The 25,319-nt window shown below is 42.3% G+C and overlaps 1 protein-coding gene across 5 annotated transcripts in view; it reads right to left on the reverse strand.

Moving 5' to 3' along the window:
- The window catches only part of LOC137349138 (rho GTPase-activating protein 12-like), a 241,639-nt gene extending 218,981 nt beyond the window's left edge, over positions 1–22,658 (reverse strand). For 3 of the 5 annotated variants that reach the window (XM_068014549.1, XM_068014542.1, XM_068014521.1), the window contains exons 1-2: positions 22,430–22,657; positions 9,785–10,586 (exon numbers count right to left, since the gene is read on the reverse strand). In XM_068014549.1, the coding sequence (XP_067870650.1) occupies positions 9,785–10,519 (735 nt within the window). In that variant the 5' untranslated portion in view covers positions 10,520–10,586; positions 22,430–22,657. Of the gene's footprint in view, positions 1–9,784; positions 10,587–22,429 lie in introns of all 5 variants that reach the window. The other 2 variants (XM_068014554.1, XM_068014532.1) reach the window with 1 other exon arrangement.
- Between the last annotated feature and the right edge of the window lie 2,661 nt (positions 22,659–25,319).

A 25,319-nucleotide genomic window follows, 5' to 3' on the forward strand; every position in this document is an offset into this window, starting at 1 on the left:
TGTTTTAGTGACTGGAAGCCAGTGTCCAGTGGCATAGATTACAAAAGCAGGGAGGTCATGTTGGAGTTGTATAGAACTTTGGTAAGGCCACAGCTGGGAGTACTGTGTGCAATTTTGGTCGCCACATTATAGGAAGGATGTGATTGCACTGGAGGGGGTGCAAAGGTGATTCACCAGGATGGTGCCTGGGATGGAACATTTAAGCTAAGAGAGGTTGGATAGGCTTGGGTTGTTGTTGCTGGAGCAGAGAAGACTGAGGTGTGACCTGATCGAGATGTGCAAGATTATGAGGGGCATGGACAGGGAGCAGCTGTTCCCCTTAGTTGAAGCTTCAGTTACGAGGGGACACAAGTTTAAGGTGAGGGGCATGAGGTTTAAGGGGGATTTGAGGAAGAACTTTTTTGCCCAGAGGGTGGTGACGGTCTGGAATGCACTGCCTGGGAGGGTGGTAGAGGCGGGTTGCCTCACATCCTTTAAAAAGTACCTGGATGAGCACTTGGCACGTCTTAACATTCAAGGCTATGGACCAAGTGCTGGCAAATGGGATTAGGTAGATAGGTCAGGTGTCCTTAATGCATCGGTGCAGACTCGATGGGCCGAAGGGCCTCTTCTGCACTGTATTATTCTGTTATTCTGTGAAGTACCTGAGGTATCAGGGGTCGTCACCTCCTCCTTGTCTAACATTCTGCCCCCGAAGTCACCTTTCACCTTATTTTATGCTTGGTATTGTTAGTAAACTTCTGCCAAACATTTGTCTGGAGAGGGTACAAGGCTGCATCTTATCAGCTTTAGAAATGTCTTGTTTCAGAGCCTGTGTTAGAGCTATGTCCTTGGCAGAGACAGCAGGCCTATGCTATCCTGGCTGTCTGCTATTGAATCTTTCTTAATGAGACAGAGAACTATTTATATAAGAATTCTATATTATGAGAAGTATCAGTTATTAAAAAAGGTCCCATTTCTTACATTCCCCCCCCCCACCCCGCCCCACTTCGAGAAGAAAATATCCTTACTGACTTCTCGCAACTGATTTTTAGCTACCCTAGATATTTCTAAGCTGCCAATAAATGTAAAATCTTTTTCAGTAAAATGTGATCATTATCAACTTAGATTGGTGCTCCCTATCCGCAGATCATCTCACTCAATTCTAAATTATCGGCATCTCAAACACGTATGGTTCAAACAAACGATCATGCATGGACTTAAACGATTCTCCAGCTCTCCTTCTACCTATATTTATCTTGTGGATATTTCTTGCCAGATACTAGGCCCAGCCCTCAATTGTCTTAATCCAGACTCCATATCCCTCTTTACATGAAATGCACAACAACTTTACTCACTCTGATAGGTGCCATTCTATCCTGATTATTTTAAAGTCAGTTTCTCTATGGAGTATGTGTCAATGCCTTGATGTTTAAAATGTTCTAGTTCTGCTGACCACATTAACCATTTCATGGTGAGAGGGAGGAGGTTTAAAGGGGATCAAAACGGGTAAATTTTTCACACAAAGAATAGTGGGTATCTGGAATGAGCTGCCTGAGGAGGTGGCGGAGGCAGGAACAGTAGCAACATTTAAGAGGCATCTGGACAGGTACTTGAATGAGTAAGGCATAGAGGGATATGGAATTAATGCAGGCAGGTGGGATTAGTAAAAACAGGCATTATGGTCAGCATAGACGCGGTGGGCTAAAGGGCCTGTTTCTATGCTGTACGACTCTGACTCTATGAAGCACCTCACCACAATAGAGTATTCCACATTCAAATTACATAATCTTGCCTTCGAGTGGTGGAAAAAGGCATTTGCAAAACTAATATTTAAAAATGGTCTGCATCTTAGTCAAAGCAGCTACCATAAAGGCAAATTGTATCCAATGTATTTCTCACAAAGTGAAGGCAAATCCAAATGTTGCTACCGTTTTAAATTAAATGTACATAAAAGAGAAAATGCTACAGAAAATGAAATTTAGTTATAATATTTCAGATTCAGAGAACTGCAAGCAACTCGTCATCCAACAAACTAGTTACATACAAGCTTACGAGTTAGGAGTAGGAGTGGGTCACTCGACCCTTCGAGTCTGCTCCGCCATTCAATAAGTTCATGGTTGAACTGATTACTTCAGATTTGCACCTACCCCCAATAACCTTCCATCCCTTAGCTTATCAAGAATCTATCTAACTCTGCCTTAAAAATATTCAAAGACTCTGCTTCCACTGCCTTTTGAGGAAGAGAGTTCCAAAAACTCACGACCCTCAGAGAAAAAATTTCTCCTTTGTCTTAAATGGGCGACCCCTTATTTTTGAACAGTGACCCCCTAGTTCTAGATTCTCCCACAAGGGGAAACATCCTTTTCACATCCATCCTGTCAAGACCCCTCAGAATCTTATATGTTTCAATCAAGTTGCCTCTTACTCTTCTAAATTCCAGTGGATATAAGCCTAGCCTGTCCAATCTTTCCTCATATGACAGTCTGTCCATTCCAGGTATTCATCTAGTAAACCTGCTCTGTACTGCCTCCAATGCATTTACATCTTTCCTTAAATAAGGAGACCAGTACTGTACACAGTACTCCAGATGTGGTCTCACCAACGCCCTGCACAGCTGAAGCACAACCTCCCTACTTTTGCATTCAATTCCCCTCATGATAAACGATAACATTCTATTAGCTTTCCTAATTACGTGCCGTACCTGCATACTAACCTTTAGCAATTCATGCACTAGGACACCCAGATCCTCTGCATCTCAGAGCTCTTCAATCTCTCACCATTTAGATAATATGCCTTTTTTTATTTTTCCTGCCAAAGTGGACAATTTCCCACATTATACTCTATTTGCCAGGTCTTTGCCCTCTCACTTAACCTCACTCTATATCCCTTTGTAGCCCCCTTATGTCCTCTTCACAACTTACTTTCTTACCTATTTTTGTGTCATCAGCAAATTTAACAACCATATCTTCGGTTTATTCAACTAAATCATTTATATAAAAATTGTAAAAAGTTGAGGCCCCAGCACTGATCCCTGTGGCACACCACTCATTACATCTTGCCAACTAGAAAATGACCCATTTATGCCTACTCTGTTTCCTGTTAGCTAGCCAATCTTCTATCCATGCCAATATGTTACCCCCTACACCATGAGCTTTTATTTTCTGCAATAACCTTTGATGCGGCACCTTATCAAATGCCTTCTGGAAATCTAAATACAATACATCCAGCGGTTCCCCTTTATCCACAGCACATGTAACTCTCTCAAAGAACTCCAATAAATTGGTTAAACACGATTTCCCTTTCACAAAACCATGTTGACTCTGCTTGATTATCTTGAATTTTTCTAAATGCCCTGCTATAACGTTTTTCATAATAGCTTCGAACATTTTCCCCAAGACAGACATTTAGCTAACTGGCCTGTAGTTTCCTGCTTTGTCTCCTTCCCTTTTTGAATAAAGGAGTTACATTCGTTATTTTCCAATCTAACGGTACCTTCCCTGCATCTAGGGAATATTGGAAAATTAAAACTATGGCATCAACTCTCTCACTAGCTACTTCTTTTAACACCCTAGGATGAAGTGCATCAGGACCTGGGGACTTGTTAGCCCGCAGCTCCAACAATATGTTCAGTACCACTTCCTTGGTGATTGTAATTTTCTTGAGTTCCTCCCTCCCTCCCATTTCCTGACTTACAGCTATATCTGGGATGTTACTTGTATCCTCAATAGTGAAAAGAGATGCAAAATATCTGTTCAATTCATCGGTCATCTCCTTATTACCCATTATTAATTACTCAGACTCATTTTCTATAGGAACAATGCTCACTTTGTTAACTCTTTTTTAAATAGCTATAGAAACTCTTACTATCTGTCTTTATATTTCTAGCTAGCTTTCTCTCGTATTCTAATTTTACCTTCCTTATCAATCTTTTAGTCATTCTTTGCTGTTTTTTATATTCTGTCCAATCTTCTGACCTGCCTCCCATCTTTGCACAATTATAGGCTCTCTCTTTAAGTTTGATACTTGGAATTTTTGTTGCTTGTTGATGTGTATCTATTCTGTGTATTCTGAAATATCCCCTTAAATGTCTGCCAATGCATCTCTATAGACCTATTCCTGTACCTGATTTGCCAGTTCACTTTAGCTAGCTCTGCTTTCATGCTCTCATAATTGCCCTTATTTAATTTTAAAATACTAGTCTTGGACCCACTCTTCTCTTCCTCAAACGGAATGTAAAATTCAATCACATTATGATCGCTGCTACCTAGGGGCGCCATAATTATGAGGTCATTAATTAATCCTATCTCGTTGCACAATACCAAGTCTAGTATAGCCTGCTCTCTGGTTGGCTCCAGAACATACTATTCCAAGAAATTATCCTGAAAACATTCTATTTACTCCACATCTATGCTACCTCTGCTTAGATCTGATCCATTGGTTATGAGATCGCTTAGCTCTGTCTATTGCATGCTGCTTGCGCAGTTTGGCACGCAGATAGTCCTGTGTTGTAGCTTCACCAGGTTGACACGTCATTTTGAGGCATGCCTAGTACTGCTTCTGGCATGCCCTCCTGCACTCTTCATTGAACCAGGGTTGGTCTCCTGGCTTGACGGTAATGGTAGAGTGGGGGATATGCCGGGCCATGAGGTTACAGATCGTGCTGCTGCTGATGGCCCACAGCGCCTCATGGATGCCCAGTTTTGCATTGCTAGGTCTGTTGGAAATCTATCCCATTTAGCACGGTGGTAGTGCCACACAACACGAAGGAGGGTATCCTCAATGTGAAGTTGGGACTTCGTCTCCACAACGAAGCTTGCACCTTCCCATTTAGTTTTAGGGGTTTCCTTTCTTTGCAACATTTGTTTCAAGCCAACAAGGTCAATTCGTAACCTTTTGCCTCACTCACTTCTCGTGGAGTATACATTATCCCACGATGAACTATTATCTACATAACATTCAATGGGCATACTATCTTCAGGACACTCATTGTGCAGAATTCTCACTTCAAATATTTGACAAATAGAATCCCATATACACTCCTTCCACAAGAGCCAATGTTTCAGCAGCCAAAGTACTTGTAACAACCCTTTTTTAATTTATCTCAAGCTAAAAGACAGCATTTCTCGTTTTCATCCAAAAGAAATAGTATGAAACCAGCTGCACAGAATACCCACCAGAAACATTAGCATGTGAAGCATATTTAATTTAATATTTACTTGTCCTTAAAACATTTATGACTTGAGTGTTCTAAAGCAGTAACTAACTCCAATACATCAAAATTAGCATCTGGTCTAGTCTGAGTGCCCAACCAGTTCAACTGACCAATCAAGCTTCGCAATTAATCACTTCTTTAAATATATAATCTTTCGGTGAGGATCTACTACAATCGACCAGGATAGGGGTAGCACTCTCTTAATAGGACTGTTGATTTAAAGTTATTTCAGACCTACTTCTGCTTAATAGCTAAACCAATATATTTAAAAGCCCCACACACCTGACTCCCAATCTTAAATTCTACTCTAGTCTTAACATGTTTCTGAAATTCCACAGTACCACCCATAAGAAATCAACATGGATAATGAAGGTGCCTGAAGGTTTTCCTTTATGATACCAATAAAACATTGCAGGATCTGCTTTTATCTGAACAGAACCTATTTTCAGCAAAAACAGATCTCACCAAAAAATACCCTGGAAGCATCATTCAGGCCATAGACACATTTGTTTAGTTTCCATAGTTTTCCTTCTGCATCTGCTGCCTCTTTGGGCGGTTTCAGAAACACTTCTTTCTGAAAAGTATCTCCCTACAGAAATGTGGCTTTTCTGTCATTTGATCTACGCTCCCATGAATATGCAACCAAAAGAGCCAAAAAGATTTGAGAGATTATTTTTCCAGCTGTGGGAGAGTCCACTCAAACATCTATATGACCCTGTTGCTCTTCAAATCTCTGAGCAACTAACCTCGCTTCAGCTTTATAAGTCCCAGCTGCAAGGACTTTGTCAATATAATGCTCGCTGTCCCTTATCTAGCATCTTGAGTAAACTCCAAACTCTCTTCAATATCTAATACCTATTGTTTTGCCTCTCATCAGTTATCAGCAGCCACCAAGATGTAACTATCATGGATGACTTCTGTTTCCAGTTCTGTTCAGTCTGTTCTGTGGCCTTTATTTCATTGTGTAATCTATTCAAGCCATAGCCTCTACTTTTGTGTCTGTCAAGACGACTACTGCGAGATCACCCTCTTGTACTATCTGTACGTCTTTCTGTTACATGATCCTTTTCTGACATGAGTCACTTCAAGACCCATTATCAGTGCTTACAGTGCATTTTCTTACTCTTCATTCTTTCATCCCATTCTGCCAGTTCGTGACCATCATCCTGAACCTGCAACCAATTTTTAAATTTGATAGCTTTTCCTGCACAGCCCACAATTGTCACATCCCTCTATTCACTAACATCCTGGGGGTTACCACTGACCAGAAACTGAACTGCAGTAGCCATATAAACACGGTGGCTACAAGAGCAGGTCACAGACTAAGAATCCTGCAGCGAGTAACTCACCTTCTGACTCCCCAAAGCCCGTCCGACTTTCCACAAGGCATGAGTCAGGAGTGCGATAGAATACTCGCCACTTGCCTGGATGGGTGCAGCTCCAACACCACTCAAGAAGCTCGACATCATCCAGGACAAAGCAGCCCGCTTGATTGGCACACCATCCACAAACATTCACTCCCTCCACCACCAACGCACAGGGCAGCAGTGTGTACCATCTACAAGATGCATTGCAGCAACGCACCAAGGCTCCTTGGACAGCACCTTCCAACCCGCAAACTCTACCACCTAGAAGAGCAGCAGATGCATGGGAACACCACCACCTGCAAGTTCCCCTCCAAGCTACACACCATCCTAACTTGGAACTATATCACTGTTTCCTCACTGTCACTGGGTCAAAATCCTGGAACTCCCTTCCAAACAGTACTGTGGCATACCTACTGACTGGGTAAACTGCAGATTCACTGACTTTACCTCAATAATTGCCTTATCATGCTCCATGTCATGCTTCATTTGTGCCTTGTCATAGGTTACTCAACAGCACAAGTATCTCACTAGAGAGAACAGTGCTTATAAAATAGCTTACTCCAGCTATTTTAAAAGGGAACTACAACTCTCTTTAGTGACCTTCAATATGTTGTCATCACCAAAACTAAAGCAAGTAGTACTTTTATATTCCTTAACCGTGCATCGATCCTTACTACGTAGGAGGTTTAAGGTAACATTTTAACCAATCTGTTCCATATGCTGTCAAAGTGCAAGCACTATCTAGCACTGCAGTTAAATGAGTCTGCAACACCTTCATCACAGGATGAAAACTCCTGGTGACCAGTATGATTTGTTCGGATTCATCATTAGCCTCATGTGCTTCCTCAGAAATATCTGCGTCATGCGTCATTTCGACAACCCAAAGCGGAGAGACAGGGTTTTTGACCACATAATGATACTTCAAGTCACAACTAAAGCCCTTATCAACTGTTCCTTGGTCATTTTTTTATTTTATTTTTATTTTTTTTAAAAAGAGATACAGCACTGAAACAGGCCCTTCGGCCCACCGAGTCTGTGCCGACATAATAGAGGTATATAAAATTATGAGAGGCATAGATTGGGTAGATAGCCAGAGTCTGTTTCCCATGGTATTGGTGACTAAAACTAGAGGGCATAGATTTAAGGTGAGAGGGAGGAGGTTCAAAGGGGTAAATTTTTCACAGAAAGAATAGTGGGTATCTGGAATGAGCTGCCAGAGGTGGTGGAGGAGGCCGGAACAGTAGCAACATTTAAGAGGCATCTGGACAGGTACTTGAATGAACTAGGCGTGGAGGGATATGGAATTAATGCAGGCAGGTGGGATCAGTATAGATAGGCATTATGGTTGGCATGGGCGCAAAGGGCCTGTTTATATGCTGTATGACTCTATGGCTCTAACCTCACTAGCACTTTTACAAGTGTGCAGTCTCATGGCTTCTGAATTACTTGTGGAGATTTTTTTAAATTAAAAATTGAATGTTTTTACTTTTTGTCTCTTTTATCTGTCTCTGAATCCTATCTTTCTTCCCTCTCTATTTCACTTTCTGTACATATTTGGCATTGAATTAATTGTTCTAATTTACACTTCCTAGTTTGGTCTCTGCACTGCTTAATAAACATTGTCCAATCTGATTGGTCAAGGAGACATTTCATTTGCCTGCCCTGTTCACACAAGTCCCAGATGCCCTGTATGAGAACATCGTGCTGCTATTGACTTCTAATAACCACGTATTGCAGTGCAGAAGCTCAATGTCTGTGGGCAAGTGTAAGAGTAATGAATCGCTCACGCCGTTTGTTAGCTGATCACAAAATCCAGGCCATTACATTTTCTTTGCCCAGAAAAACAAGTTATTTTGAAGAAAAATTCAAACACTAACTTAAGTTGCATTTACTATTCTTATATTAACTGAACTATGCAATCATTGCATAGTAATGTATTTGAGGAAAAACAACTAGAAGAGTTTGTCGTTTGTGCATCCAAATCCCAAATTTTTAATGGTTTAAACACTCCAATCAGTGAGGAATTTGATAGTGATGCTTTAAATGTTTGTATGATAGTTTCGCTCCCAGGAGGTACTAAACATCATTATGCATCACCAAGAACACAATTTGTGCTGTTCATAGAAAAACGTACCAATCACAGAATACAATAACCAAATGTAGAAAATCCAGATATCCTATTTAATAAAAATGGTATTTGACTTAGTCACTGCAAACCAGCAGAATATGATACATATATACTGGTAGAAGTTTTGGAATATCACACAATAAAATTGTAATGTGACTTAGACACTGCAAAACAGACGTGCACATGACTCTACCCCACTAGTTTTCCTTCACCGCTCCAAGAGTTGCTGCAGCCTCTGCTCAAAAAGGGACCTAGGAATTAAGCATGAGCTCATTCCCCACTCAGTGACTCTTAGCTTGAGTCATCTAAAGTTTAGCAGTATCAAGCTACCCTAATACACATATCCGCTTTGAATGATTTTCTTCTCAAAATTTAAGTAAACCAATAATATCTTAACCTACACAATGAACTACGGTATTTACCAGATCAGAGGAACAGTATTTGACAAAAATCTCTATAGCAAGTCATACTAAAAATGACTGGATCACCAAACATTACAGAATCTACATTACTTCAGCATTATAGCTGGTAGCTTTCAGAGGTAGATTGTAAAAGATATCCCAGAGTATGTTTCTGGATATATTCTTGCAGTCCAATGACCATGAACCAACATCAGCACATATTCACTGATTGGTGGTGGAACTGATTTGATCGCTTAATACATTTTGTGGCAATGTTTTTGCAAATCTGTATGCATTTTAGATTTTGCTATTCTGTCAAGCAAATACAATGTTGCTCAATTGTTTCAGGAACCTTGAAACAACTTCACTTTTAAATTATTGGAACCATAATTCAAATGACAATTGAATTGGCATTTAGTGATTGAGAAAATTGCAAAGGGATCACCATGGTTATAGCAGACAATGCATCTTAGTGAAATGATCACTTTTACCATCATTTGATTTTCCATCGAAAATCCAGATTTTTTAATCAATCACAAGGCCTAGAAAAAAAAAATCAACTCAACAGGAAATAAATGCAACCAAAAATTCCAGAATAGATGTGTAGAAGGTGCAAACCTCAATAAGATCAGGACAATACATTTCTACTCCTTTTTTAAAAGAGCAAAATTAACAGTGATGTGGAAATTCCTACCTGCAACTGTTCTGTGGAACTGCTACTATGTTCATCTCCAGATTCAGAGTCTTGATGATGCCTTTCTGAACTCTCTGCAGCCGTTTCATACGAAGTTTCATGAACCAAGTTCTTAATTTTCTCTACATCCAAAGTTTCAAAATCTTGTGGTTGTTCTGGAATTCGGTTCTGATTTGTAACTCTTAAATACTGTAATGTACTCTCTCCAGGTCCTTGATTCTGGTTACTAGCTTTGGCACTACTTTGGACTCCAGAATGCAAGTGGCCCATCCCTTGAACACAAGCCTGGTCCTGGTTCTGTGTTTGGCTTGTGTTTAGGTTTTTTGTCTGATTCTGTGCAGAAGTCTGGGCTTGCAAGTGTCCCATAGAGGATTTGAAAGAGCTGGAGTAATCTAGTGGTTTGGAAAGATTTTCAGTGGACACCTGCAGTAGCTTGGCATCTGCATTTAAACTAGCAGATTTGATTTTAACATAAGAAGGTACTTGTTTCATTGGTGGCATTAACGCCTTCCGAGGTAGTTCTTTAACATATTGTGCTGGAAGATAAAAAGGCTTTGAGCTACCTTCCTTCTTAACCTGCCACCAATCATCATTTGTCTTCTTCAACAAAATATACCTTTCACCTTGCTTTATTACTATCTTTCTATCTTTTGCTTCGTAGTCATAATCATACTCCACCTCAATATAGACCTGTCCTGGAATAGGTACATCTGATTTTCCGTCTTTCTCAGCCATCTCAAATAAACAACAGTTCACCTTTTGAAGCTGGCAGTAATCCACATGATTTGTTTCCAATGTTTCGCTAAAGATGGGGGGGGAGAGGGGGGGGGGGGGAAAACACACGTTAGTAGGGTCTGGTTGTTTATCCTCAGTATACTGAAGATCATTGTAAATGCTTATTTCAAGCATTTCACTATACATTTTTGCAATTTATAGATGATTTAAAAACCAATGGACCTGCATATCACGATTTTCTTATACAATCTTAAAGTTACTGTTTTAGTAGAACTAAATCAAATGCTGAAGATCTATTAAATTATTTTTACAACAAATTTCACTCTGTAATAATCAACTAGTATAATATATATTCAACTCAAATGCATTATGGAGAGACTTAGAAGACAAAGCAAGATGAGAATAAAGGCAATTTAAGCAGAAAAAAAACAGTTAGAAAAAATAGGTAATGCAAAAAGTTACATTATTGAGTTGTCAAATACAGAACAGCAACAAAAAGAACTGTAGGGTGAATTGATACAACTATTAAATAAAATTGCAGTTTTCTGAAAAGAACTGCAAAAACTGAAGATGAAGAATTCTAGAAAATTTGCACAGGCTTCTCAAACCAAGCACAAGAGGGTTTAGATTTTCATGTGCTGTGGATATATCTATAAATCAACAGATCTCTCATTGCTCAGAGAATCAGATAAAACACTTTTATAAGTGCAGGAGTGTTATGATGTGTAATGAATAATACGTTCTACTTCTCTTACTTCAAAGTCGTTTAATCAAATGTTGATAATTTAAACTTTTTAAGCACTAAATTCCTATTTTACATTACTTAATTTAAATTACTACACAATTCTATTTTATCATAGCAAAAAAACAACTTAGAATTATGAGGAGTAAGCATAATTTTTTCTGCTGCCAAGGGAGAGCTATGGTTCTCAAAGGCAATGAAGTCTAATTAGCATTAAGTAAACACAGCCTAAAATCAAATCAGCAAAGCACAATGCAGATTAGAAAGGGTATTTAATTTTAAACTTAGTTGAAATCCCAACATTAAGTTGCTTTTTTAAATAAACTGTTCATTTTGTATCCATAGCAAAGTACGGCAAACAGGCTTGATATATTTTCATATACAATATATATTAGCTGATCTCCAGTGGTGTTGCTTAGTGAACAGGAGGAAATGCTGTTTTATGCCACTGATTTATGTTGATAAAAATGCAATTTCACTTATTCAAAACATTACTGGAGTGTTAATGATATTTTTAAGGTTTGAATTATGCGATCAGTTTCACATTTTCATAGAATTTATAATGTAATCATGTTACTTTTGTACACAATTTTAGGTTTTACTTTTTTTTTAATTCCAGGATCGATAGTACAGGCATGTAGGAGTTGTGCAGATGTGCTAGGGCAGAGCAGAAATAGGATATGTGAGTACTGGGGAGAGGATCTTTGGGTATCTGATTGGTAGTAGAGCCATCTCCAGGCACTTTAGATGGTGAGTTGGGAGCATGGAGCAGGTGGGGAAGGCAGGATGGTCTGGAGTGTGGAATCACTTAAATGGTGGCAGAGCAGCAGACAAATACTGGAGAAGGAGAATTAAACTAGGTATGCGACTACTGAGTACAATGGAGTAGGAACAGTGGAGAGAAAAAAAAATAGCTATAACTACATTCACAGCCATAACCCAAGAACTGACTAAAGTTCTTTAAAGCACTTAGTGTGCTTTTACTATCTTAGTAAAAAGGAAACATTTTAAATAACTTAAAACTGGTTCACCAGTCACAGTCAGGAATGCTGTGAGAGTTTACTTAGGGTATCTCAGTGGTACAAAGTGAAATGAAAGCGTCAACACCAAGGAGGCAGAAATAGAACGAGGTAGCAAGAAAGTGTGTGGAATGGAGTGAAAAGACACTCAGTGTGAGAGTGAGATTTAAAAAATGAAGGTTGTGGTTCATCGATCCTTCCTCTCAGAGGTTTTACAAAAGGTCTCCCCCAAGAGTGCATATTACAGTTATACTATAATTGCCAACTATATACCAATTACAGTCTATGTGCAGTATGAGATTTAAACAGAAATTTTCTGAACGTAATTTGTGGGAGAACAGGTTTATTACAGCAATAGGAAGCTAAACGGCACAATTACACTCGATGTAGGTAGTAACAGAGGGAGGGGACTGAAAGAGAATGAAGATTGTAAGTATATCATTTCTCCTCAACCCCCGGAAGTTTTAGAAAAGGGCTACCCAGTAATGAGCTAGAATGCATCTATTATTCAAACTGCATATTGAGCTTATATTACACGTTTAACGATTCTTCCTAATTCAGTGCTGTGAACTCTTAGGGAATCACATCCTGCAGTGAAGAACAGCAAAGAAGTATTCACTGTCATAGATAGGAACTAGCTTTTAAGTTGCTTAAGTCGATAAAATATGTTTAAACAACGTGTAGCTGGTTCTCAGTCATCACCAAGAGCACAACTTTGCCACATTTCTTCAGTTCTGGGGAAATAAGCAGGTATAGAAAGTAGTGACGGCGACTAAAGACGACTACATTGGATCAGTGGCAGGAGGCAGCAGATGATTTTTTTCAAAAAGATGCCTCAGGTGGTTGTCAAGAAAAGGAGCAGCTACCTCAGAGAGTCAGTGACTCAATGTATGTAAATGGTATATACCAGCATGGCCAATTTTTTTTTTTTAAAACACAAAATGTGCCACAGGAGGTGCGGACTATAAATAAAAAAAACATGCAAGAGTATAATTCATTAAAAACAGGACTGAATTTCAGTAAAATACATTTACCAGTCAGGTGATGTTTTTATAACCCTGGTCTAGTACCAGTCTCGTGAAATTATGAACACACATTGCTTACATTAAATGTACTTTATTGTTAGTCCCACAGTGACTGTGGAAACTCTACTTTTAAGTTTTCATATGCAAAACAAGCACTGCATTTACATAAGGTGGTACGACATCTCAGGACTTTATAAACATGGTTTATGTCATCTGAGCTTTTAAATTGTGCTATCTTACCTATAGTCTATATAACTTTATAATATTTACAGGTTACAATTCTAACTCGGTATGAGTTTTCTGCTCCTTAGTCACAAGTCGTGTGGAGTAATTTGCATACAAGGTTGTCCAAATTAAATTTAGAGAACCAATGCAAAACTATTTTTTGATTTGTGCAAGCTACTGTATAACTGCAACAATGTCAAGTGAAGTTTAAAAAGTTATTGAGCAGTCTGTACAAACGTGTGCACAACGCTATTTTTCCTAGCCAGAAAGAAATGCTGAACTAGCATTAGAACTCAGTTCTGCCCACCTCTTTTACTAGGTGCACTTTGGCTCGGAGTCAGAAGGTTGTGGGTTCAAGCACACTCCAGGGATTTGAACACACAATCCAGGCTGAAACCTTCAGTGCGGACTGAGGGAGTGCTGCATTATGGATGAAATGCTAAACTGAAATCTGCTCTCAGGTGGATGCATAAGATCCCATGGCATTATTTGAGGTGTAGGAGAGTTCTCACCATTGTCCTCATATAATCTTACATAGTACTTACAGCACCGAAACAGGCCATTTCGCCTTACAAGTCAATGCCAGTGTTCATGTTCCACACGATCCTCCTCCCACCTTCCTCCACCTAATCATCAACTTATCCCTCTGTTCCTTTCTCCCTCATTGGTTTATCCAGCTTCCCCTTAAACACATCTATGCTAGTTGGTTCAATTACTCTTTGTAATAGCAAATTCAACATTCTAACCACTCTCTGGGTAGGGAGGTTTCTCCTGAATTTCCTGTTGGATTTTTTCGTGACTATTTTATATTTATAAGCTCTAGTTCTGGTCTTCCCCACAAGTGGAAACATCTTCTCTATGACTACCCTATCAAACTCTTTCTTAATCTTAAACAGCTAGATCAGGTAACCCCTCATCATCCCTGATATATGTAGCCTCTCAGTTCTGACATCATTCTAGTAAATCTATTTTGCACCTTCTCCAGTGCCTCTATATCCTTTTTGAATATGGACACCAGAACTGTTCACAGTACTCAGTGTCGTCTAAGCAAAGTTCTATACAAGTTTAACATAACTTTTCTGCTTTTCAAATTCAATCCCTCTAGAAGTGAACCCTAGTGCTTTGTTTTTTTAAAAAATGGCTTTATTAATCTGCGTCACTACTTTTAGTGATCTGTGTCCTGGCCAATATTTATTCCTCAACCTACATTATTAGGGGAGGCGGGAGTGGTAATGTCACTGGACTAGTAATCCAGAAACCCAGGCTGATGTTCTGGGGACATGGGTTTGAATCCCATGGCAGATGGTGAAATTTGAATTCAATTAAGATCTGGAATTAAAAAGCGAGTCTAATGGTGACCATGTCGATCGTTATCATCTGGTTCCTTACCTGGTCTGATCTACATGTGACTCCAGACCCACAGCAATGTGGTTGACACATAAAATGCCCACTGAAATGGCCTAACAAGCCACTCAATTCAAGGGTAATTAGGGATGGGCAATAAATGCTGGCCTAGACAGCGACACCCACATCCCATGAACGAATAATAAAAAACTAAAACCAATTAATGATCTGGTCATCATGTCATTGCTGTTTCTGGCAACTTGCTGCATGTAAATTGGCAGTAACACTGGCTGTACCTCAAAAATACTTAATTGTTATAAAATGTAGTACGTCCTGAGGTTCTAAAGGGCACAGTATAAATGCAAGTTCTCTCTCACATACATTTTCTTCTTGCAAATTGTGCAGGTATACAAGAAAGATTTATTCAACTTTATAAAGTTAACTATTTCTGTTTTTTTTAAATTGATTCACAGATGTGAGCATCTCAGGCATTTACTGCTCATCTCTGCCGCCTTCTTGAATGGCTGCCTTCCATGTGGTGAAGATACTCCCACAGTACTGTTAGGGAGAGCATTCCAGAATTCCAGCCCAGCTATGAAGGAGGAAAAGTTATATATTTCTGAATCAGGATGGAGTGTTTTGGAGAGGAACTTGGAGGTGGCAGTGTTCCTGCTGCCCTTGTTCTTCTAGCTGGTAGAGGTTGAGAGTTTAGGAAACCTTGGCAAGTTGCTATAGTGCATCATGGAGATGATACACACTGCAGCCACGTTGCACCAGTGGTGCAGGGAGCGAATGTTTAAGGTGATGGATGGGATGCCAATCAAGGTTGAGGGTCTTGAGCAAGTTGGAGCTTCACTCATCCAGGCAAGTGGACAGTATTCCATCATATTCCTGACTTGTGCCTTGTACATGGTGGAAAGGCTTTAGGCAATCAGGTGGTGAGTCATTCACCACAAAATACCCAGCTTCTGACATGCTCCTGCAGCCACAGTATTCAAGGCCGATACACAAAAATTTGAACTATAGGGGAGTCAAGGGTTATGGGGAACAGGCAGAAAAGTGGAGTTAAGGCCAAGATCACATTGTTTTTATTCTTTCATGCGATGTGGGAGTCGCTGGTAGGCCAGCATTTGTTACCCATCCCTAACTGCCCTTGAACTAAGTGGCTTGCTTCAGAGGGCAGTTAGGAGTCAACCACGGTGCTGAGAGTCTGAAGTGACATATAGGCCAGACCAGAGAAGGATGGTAGATTTCCTTCACTAAAGGACATTAGTAAACCAGATGGGTTTGTACAATAGTTGCATGGCAAATTACTGAGACTAGCTTTCAATTCCAGATTTTTATTAATTAAACTGAATTTAAATTCCACCAGTGCCACGGTGGGATCTGAACCAGGGTCCCCAGGGCATCAGCCTAGGCCGCTGGATTACTAGTCCAGTGGCATTACCACTACGCCACCGTCTTTCCCCAGATCAGCCACAATCTTACTGAATGACAGCACAGGCTTGAGGAGCCTTATGACTTACTCCTGCTCCTATTTCTTATGGTTGGGCCTAGGACACTGCCCAGAGGAACTCCTGCAGCAACATCCTGGAGATGAGAAGATTGGCCTCCAACAACCAGAACCATCTTCTCTCATGTAGGTATGACTCTAACCAGTGAAAAGCTTTCCTCCTGATCCCAATTGATATCAATTTTACAAGGGCTCCTTGGTGCCACCCTTGGTCAAAATGTTGCCTCGACATCAAAGACCTCACCTCAGGAATTCAGCTCTTTGTCCAAGGTTGTAATGAGGTTTGGTGCCGAGCGGCCCTGGTAGAACCTAAATTGGGCATCGGTGAGGTGGTTATTGGTGAGTAAGTCCCGCTTAACAGCCTTGCAAACAACACCTTCCATCACATTGCTGATGATCGAGAGTAGGCTGATGGGACGGTAAATGGCAGTAATTTGTCCTGCTTTTTGTGGACAGGACAGACCTGGGCAATTTTCCACTTTGTCAGATAGATGCAAGTATTGCAAATGTACTGAACAGCTTGGATAGTAGCAGCTAGTTCTAGAGCACAGGTGTTCAGCACTACAGCCAGGATGCTGTCGGGGCCCTCTGCCATATCCAGTGCGCTCACTCATTTCTTGATATGATAAGCAGCAAATTGAATTGGCTGAAGACTAGCATCTGTGACGGTGGGTGCCTCGAGAGGAGGCCAGGATGGATCATCCACTCAACAGGTGCTTGCAAAGGCTTCAGTCTTGTTTACTGCACTCGCATACTGGGCTCTGACATCATTGAGGATGAAGATGTTCATGGAGCCTTCTTCTCTCCCATTAGTTATTTAATGTAGCGAGACCATAGGTATTTGATCTAATCCATCGATTGATGGATCACTTAGCTCCATCTATAGCATGCCTGTAGCCCTGTGTTATAGCTTCATCAGGATGGCACATTTTTAGGTATGCCTGGTGCTGCTCCTGGCTTGCTCTTCTACACTCTTCACTGGACCAGGGTTGGTCACCTGGTTTGCATGGTAATGGTTGAATGAGGGATTATACCTGGCCATGAGGTTACAGATTGTGGTGGAATACAATTCTGGTGCTGATGATGGCCCAACACACCTCATGGTTGCCCACTTTTCAGCTGCTAGATCTGTTCTGAATCTATCCCATTTAATATTGCCACACATTTTGGAGGGTGCCCTCAATGTGAAGATGGGACTTCATCTCCACAAGGACCGTGCGGTGGACATTCCTACCAATACCGTCGCGGACAGATGCATCTACAACCAATAGACTGGCAAGGACGAGGTCAAGTAGGTTTTCCTTCATATTTGTTGAACTATGAGAAACCTTCCTTAACTTACTGCATCTAAATCCATTCATATTTCCAATCTTCAAAGAGATCCTACAGTGTTTCAAAACCCTTTAGAAATACATTTTATAACAGGAGTAGACACGGCTTCACCAACTTAAAGTTATATAGTGCCTTTAATGTAATAAAACATCCTAAGGCCCTCCATTGAGGGATTCTAAAACAAAATTTGACAACAAATCACCAAAGCAGATATTAGAACCTATGACCAAAAGCTTGGTCAAAGAGATAGGTTTTAAGGAGGAAAGCGAGAAAAAGAGACCACGAGGAAATTCTAGAGCTTAGGGCATAGGCAGCTAAAGACACGCCCACCAATGGTGGAGCGATTATAAGCAGGGATGCTCAAGAGGCTGCAATCGAGGAGCACAGATATTTCGGAGGGTTGTAGAGCGGGAGGAGATTACAGCAATAGTTGGGGGTGGGGGTGGGGGTGCAACAGACCATGGACGAATTTGAAAGCAAGGATGAGAATTTTAAAATCGAGGTGCTGTTGAACCAGGAGCCAGTGTATGTCAGCGAGTATATGGTGATAGGTGAATACCATTTGGTGCAAGTTAGGACACCGGCAGCAGTTTTGGATGACCTGAAGTTTATGAAGAGTGGAATATGCCCAGGAGTGCATTAGAATAATCAAGTCTGGAGTAACAAAGCATGATGAGAATTTCAGCAGAAGAGTTGAGGCAGGGGCAGAGACGGGTAATGTTAGAGGTGGAAAATAGGCAGCCTCAGTGACGGCACAAAATTGTGGTTGACAGCTCTTCTCCAGGTCAAATGTGACACTGAGGTTGCAAACAGTCTGGTTCAGCCTCAGACAGTTTCTAGGGAGAGGGATGGATTTGATGGTGAGGTAATGGCGCTTATGGTAGGGACTAAAGACAATGGGGTCAGTCTTCCAGATATTAAATTGGAGGAAATTTCTGCTCATTCAATACTGCATGTAAGATAAACAGTCTGACAATTTGGAGACAGCAGTGGAGTCAAGAGAGGTGATGGTGAGGTAGAGCTTGATGGCAAGAGCGTACATGTGGAAACTGACATTGTGTTTTCGGATGATGTCACCAAGGGACAACATACAGATGAGAAAAGGAGCAGGCCAAGGATAGGTCCTTGGGGGACACCAGAGGTAACTACGCAGGATTGGGAACAGAAGCCATTGATATCTAAGAGAATCGCTAAGATAAAAAATGGAACCAGGTGAGAGCAGTCCCACCCGGCTGGACGACTGTGGAGAGGCATTGCAGGAGAACGGTGTGATCAATAGCGCCAAAGGCTACAGACAGACTGAGAAGGACTGGGAAGGTTGAATTGACAGGGAGGAGACTGGCTGGATCAGCCCCCAGCCAGCACGCTGGGTAGGCCAGTTGGCGAGAGAGTAGAATGAGGGAGTTGGGGTTGCTGCTCATGAGGAGGCAGCGGCAAGAGCCTCGATGGGACCTTCAAAGAATGTCGAGGGGGACTGAGGGAAGCTGTAGACTAATCTAAGAGGGAGTCAAGCCTGGGACAGCAGCAGGGGAGTAGAAAGGTCAAGGACTGCAGAAGGGTTAGGGTAGGGATTTGGAAAGAGAGTACCAGAGAGGGAAGAACTGAAAGGAGGCATAAGAACAGGAGAGGGGGTCCAGAAGGGCACGGAGAAAAAGTAAAAGGAAGAGGAAAATAATAAAGTGGAAATGGAAGTGATGGGCTCAGGTCCGGAGCGGCAACCAAAGTGCGCACGTAAATGGACACACTGAAAACTTAAGTTACATAGAATGTATATATCCTAGTAGTGGTGAACAGGAAAGAGAAAGCAGACAATAGAATGTCCAGAGTTAAAGTCATAAGTCCCATGTTGGGTTAAAGTAGGTAGGTGGAGTCAACAAGGTGCATTGATGAACCATTGTCCATGTTTTGTGACAAGTGTGGCAGGTGAATGAAGTTCAGAAGCTATATGAAGGGTAGAGTATCAGAGGACACACTGATGGAGGAACTCCCATTGAAATGGAGGTCCAGGTGGTGTGCAGAATCAGTTGCAGGGCAGAAGATGACAGTCACCACACGATTCAGAAGCAGAGATGTGCTTCAGTTCAGCTCCGGCCAAGAACCAGACTGTAGCTGAAGCTGACAAACCAGAAGAACAAGTCCAACTGCAAGCTCAGCAGGGGACTGAGTCCCTCAGACCTTCCATCACAGCAGCTGAAGCTGATCAAAGTTACTTTAAAATATAAGCAACAAAGCTGCAAATCAACACAAAGGAAGATAGCTGTGATTGTTGGAGGTCAATCATCTCAGTCCTAGGACATCACTGCAGGAGTTCCTCAGGGTAGTGTCCCAAGTCCAACCATCTTCAGCTGCTTCATCAATGACCTTCCCTCCATCATAAGGTCAGATGTGGAGATGGTTGCTGATGATTGCACGATGTTCAGCACCATTTGCAACTACTCAGATACTGAAGCAGCCAGTATCCAGATGCAGCAAGACCTGGACAGCATCCAGGCTTGGGCTGATAAGTAACAAGTAACATCCACGCCACACAAGTGCCAGGCAATGACTATCTCAAACAAGAGAGAATCTAACCATCTCCCATTGACGGTCAATGGCGTTACCATCACTGAATCACCACTATCAATGTCCTGGGGGGTTATCATTCAACAGAAACTGAACTGGACCAGCCACATAAATACTGTGGCAACAAGAGTAGGTCAGAGACTGGGAATTCTGGGGGTAACTCACCTCACGACTCCCCCAGTGTCTGTCCACCATCTACAAGGCACAAGTCAGGAGTGTGATGGAATTCTCTTTATTTGCCTGGATGGGTGCAGCTCCAACACTCAAAAAGCTCAACACCATCCAGGACAAAGCAGCCTGCTTGATTGGCACCCCATCCACCACCTTCAACATTCACTCCTTTCACCACCGATGCACAGTGGCAGCAATGTGCACTATATGCAAGATGCACTGCAGCAACTCACCAAGGCTCCGTCGACAACACCTTCCATACCCGCAACCTCTACCGCCTAGGACAAGAGCAGCAAATGCATGGGAACACCACCACCTGCAAGTTCCCCTCCAAGCCACACGCCATCCTGACTTGGAACTACATCGCCATTCTTTCACTGTCGCTGGGTCAAAATCCTGGAACTCCCTTCCTAACAGGACTGTGGGTGTAATTACACCCAAAGGACTGCAGCGATTCAAGGCAGCTCACCACCACCTTCTCAAGGGCAATTAGGGATGAGCAATAAATGCTGGCCGAGCCAGTGATGCCCATGTCCCATGAACAAATAAAAAAACTGATGGCTGAGTCTTGCAGTGTAATGTTGTGTTGTCTCGTGCAGAAGCATAACCTTGATGTTGAGAGTTTTCAGGAATCTGACTGAAAATTTGAGGAAAAAGTAGCTCACTGAAGACAGTGAGCAGTTGTGGCCAGGGGATTGGGCAGTGACAGTTGAAACTAGCAGTTCACTTAAAATTAGGCTAAAATGCACACATATTAGAGCCAAGGAACTTCAATAGTGGAACAGGGGATATTTGGGGAGCAAAGGCCAAGTGTGGCAGCAATTGGCCAAGGACAGAAGTTTACAGTGAGGCGCTCCCCAGGTATCTGCCTGTCCAGAAACCATCTTGGGGGAAAAAAATATCAAACCTACAAAGTAAAAATCTTGTAGTCGTATCCCTGGGTCATGTAGTAACTTGCCGATCAGCTCATTCCTGATCAGTAAAACATTTCCAGGCGTTTTAATAAGACAAAGTTTATAAAATATATAAATTATAGGAAATACACACCTTGTGACTCAATTTAACATTGCACTACATTAATAATGGCATTTTTCAGGACAGCAATAATTTCTATAATAAACAAATATAGTTTCAGGGTAATACATATGAGTGAAGAGAAACCCTATGGCTCCAGAGATGAGGAAATAACGAGGCACTGAGAAAAACGAACATGTATTTCACAAATGTGTGAAAGTTTAGGAGCTCCTCTCCCCAAACTTCAACCCGACATCTGTCGGGTACATGGTGAGGCGAGTGGTGTGTGGGGGGGGGGGTGGGCGGGGGGTGCTGGGTGTTGAGATGGGGGGGGGGTAAGTTGGGGGGAGTGGAGGGTAGCTGTGATCGGGGGGAGGGTGTGCTTTGCAGTTTTCTATGGAAGGGGATGTGTTGTGAGGGAAGGGGGGGGGTGTGGGGATGTGTGTGGGGAATGCAGGTGTGTTGGGGGGAGGGAAGAGAAGGGGACCTGCGGTTGGGGAGAGTGGGGCGAGGGGACCTGCGGTTTGGGGGCGGGGGGGGGGGAGAGAAGGGGACCTGCGGTTGGGGGGGGGGGGGGGATGGGCGTGCGGTGGGGTTGGGAGTGGTGTTGGGCGGTGAGCGAGGGTGTTGGTGGGATCGGTCAATTCGCTGAGCCGGACTCGGTGCGGTTGTTGATCTCCTTGTGGTTTGTAACTGATCTCGAAGGCGGCAGGCGGATGCTAAGTAAATCTCAGGTTTTCTTGTGGTTGTCGCTTCCTCCTTCGCTTTAACCGAGGCCCCGGTCTCGGCCTCCCCGCCCACACACTCGTACACCGCAGAGGCAGGGGAAGACGATCAGTTATTGTTTTAGACAAACGAAGTAATTAGGAGAGAGAAACACAAACCAAACACAGAAACTTTTCACTCAAATTCACTTCACGCATCAAACTTTATGAGTAATAAAAAAAAATAGCCATCACGCACCTGCTCCAAACGGTGGCGGCAGCAGCCCGGGGGGAGATGGTGAAGGTGGCCAAATTTGCCGGAGAACTGGTTTAATACCTGTCAAGTGAGAAGCTCCCCTCCAGATTTTATTTCAGATATTATTCTAAACCCTGCTGCCGTCGAACAAACCAGATTTCGCCTCGTTTCCACTCGGTGACGTTTGGGTCGCGGCGCGCATGAGCGCTCCCACGAACGACCTTCGAACATCCAGGTTATGCGCGCGTGCGCGTTCCAACTGCCCGCCCACTCTTACCCACTTTGCCCCGCTCCCTGCACTGCCCCGCCCTCTCAGCTCAGAATGCGCGTGCGCGCGGTACAGGTGGTTGCCTGGCAGCGACGACTCCTGGCTGCAAGAGGTAAGGCGCTGGGTGAGAACAGTGGTTTCTCTTAAGATTAAAAGCCACCCGCCTCCACCCAAAAAAAGAAAGCGCGCTTGCTGATATTGCGTTTGAGGGTGTTTGCACATGAAGAGGCGAGACAGCATCATAAACTGTTAAGAGTGGCTCAAGCAATTTATCACCAAAATAAAAGCAAAATACTGCGGATGCTGGAAATCTGAAATAAAAACAAGAAATGCTGGAACCACTCAGCAGGTCTAACAGCATCTGTAGAAAGAGAAGCAGAGTTAACGTTTCGGGTCAGTGACCCTTCTTCGGAACTTCGGACCCTTCCGAAGAAGGTCACTGACCCGAAACGTTAACTCTGCTTCTCTTTCCACAGATGCTGCCAGACCTGCTGAGTGGTTCCAGCATTTCTTGTTTTTATTTCAAGCAATTTATCATCGTATTCCTTATTTATTCCATTATTGCTCATGTTTGGAGGTAAATTACAGGCTCCCAGAATGGAAATGAGATTGAAGTTGGAGCGAGCGAGTTACCTCTGACACCATGCCCAGATTTAGACTTGTAAGGTGCAGAGTCATTCAAATTTAATATTTGCAAGATGTTGGAATATAAGCAGCTTTTTCACAGGAGGTCAACCTGAATGTAATTCTGTACACCATGCCATTGAAGTGGAGTTATTCCACAATGATAGTTATAGTTTTGTTTATGAAACTTTGACTGAAGAAAATGATGACCCTATTGACTTTCACAAAAATAAAGCTGTGGCAAATTCACGAGACCCTCCATACAAAATCAAAATATCATTATTTAATGACCAGCTTTGTATCATCCAATCACCAAAGGAAATTATTCCAACTTCATAGGTACATAGAGAACAATATCACAGAAGTAAGCTTAACAACTGAGTAATCAGGGATGGCCCAAACAAATTTCTAAAATCCCCTAATGAAACTAGATCCAGCAGTAAAGGAACTAACTCTGTTATATCAGCAGTAACTTAGAAAATGTGCCCCAGTATTACAGATCCAATGTATACAACATTTTTAAAAGCTTCATTTGATTAATTTCCCCTTTACACATTTTTTAACTATTTTATTGCAGTATGTGATTCTCCAGTCAACAGGGTTGACAACAACTACACCCAAGAACATAGAAAGAGGAGTAGGCCATTTAGCCCCTCGAGCCTGTACTGCCATTCAATAAGATCAAGGCTGATCTGCAACCTAACGCCATATGCCTTATATCATTGGTTAACAAAAATTTATCAATTTCAGTTTTAAAATTAACGATTCATCTAGCATCAATTGCTATTTGCAGAAGAGAGTTGCAAGCTGCTATCATTCTTTGCATGTGGAAATGCTTCCTAATTTCACTTCTGAAAGGTCTAGCTCTAATTTTTAGACTATTCCTCTAGTCCTAGGCTCCCCAACCAGCGTGAATAGTTTCTCTTTATTGTAACAACCGAGGCGGGAGGAGTGCACTGTCTTTCTCTAGTTCCACTTCTTCACAGGTTACAACATATATTTAAATGTTTACCCAGTTATTGATATGGTCAATCATATACTCTACTCTTTATCCCAGAGTAATAAACACCAACCAGGTTTCTTTAATAAACAACAAAATAATTGATTTATTATAAAACAAGACTTATCCAGTAAAGAAGCAAAGCATTAACACACAGATTGAAATATGAAAGATCCCTTTTTAAATACCCAACACACACACACACACTGGTTGAAGAGAAAAAAATAAAGAAATTCTCTCTGCAGAGGTCTTTTACAAAAAAAGACAAAAAAGAATACTTTGGCCAAATATGTGTTAATTCTTGAAGAAAAAGGATGAGATATGCTGTGTCCCAAAAATGGCATACAGTCTGGCGTCCAAGTACACGTAGACAGGTCATTGGGATCTTTTCTGGAGCAGTTTTGTTCAGGCGGCGTTGAGAATTAATCTGGCAGGCCTTCCAGGAGTTTCTCACAAGAAATGAGGCATCAGAGGTTTAAGCTCTCACACACTGGGCTGGACTTTACATCGGGTGGAAGGGAGCTGGCCAACGACAATGAGTCCCACCTCATTGAGCTGCTGGCCAATCATCGGGCTGGCAATTCTTAGTCCCAGCAGCGGGAGAGGTGGCTACTGCTGGGACTGCAGTCCAGCCGAGCCAGGAGTCCAGGTAAGTTAGGGTTGCCTCTCCGGGCTAATGGGTTGCGCCCCAGCGAGGCAATGATGGTTATTTGGGGGGGAAGAGGAGCGTCTTGGGTCCTGAGAAGCGGGGCAGCCCTCAATCGGGCGCACCCCCCCCCCCCCCGGTGCGCTGAGAGGCCACCAGGTTTCACTGAGCAGCCTTTCACATCTCCCAGATGCCTGCTTGCCACGGGTAAAATCCCCGTGGAGGCGGGCAAAGGTTGGCCTGGGGCAGGCGGCCCGTTTCTCGCACCCCTGACCCCAGTCCACGTAAAGTGGGGCGGAGGCGGGAGCGGGTTGGTAAGGCCTCCTGGGACCTCCCGCTCAATTTTACGCAACTC

This window comes from Heterodontus francisci, chromosome 2 (assembly GCF_036365525.1).
Source record: "Heterodontus francisci isolate sHetFra1 chromosome 2, sHetFra1.hap1, whole genome shotgun sequence".
NCBI classification, from domain to species: domain Eukaryota; kingdom Metazoa; phylum Chordata; class Chondrichthyes; order Heterodontiformes; family Heterodontidae; genus Heterodontus; species Heterodontus francisci.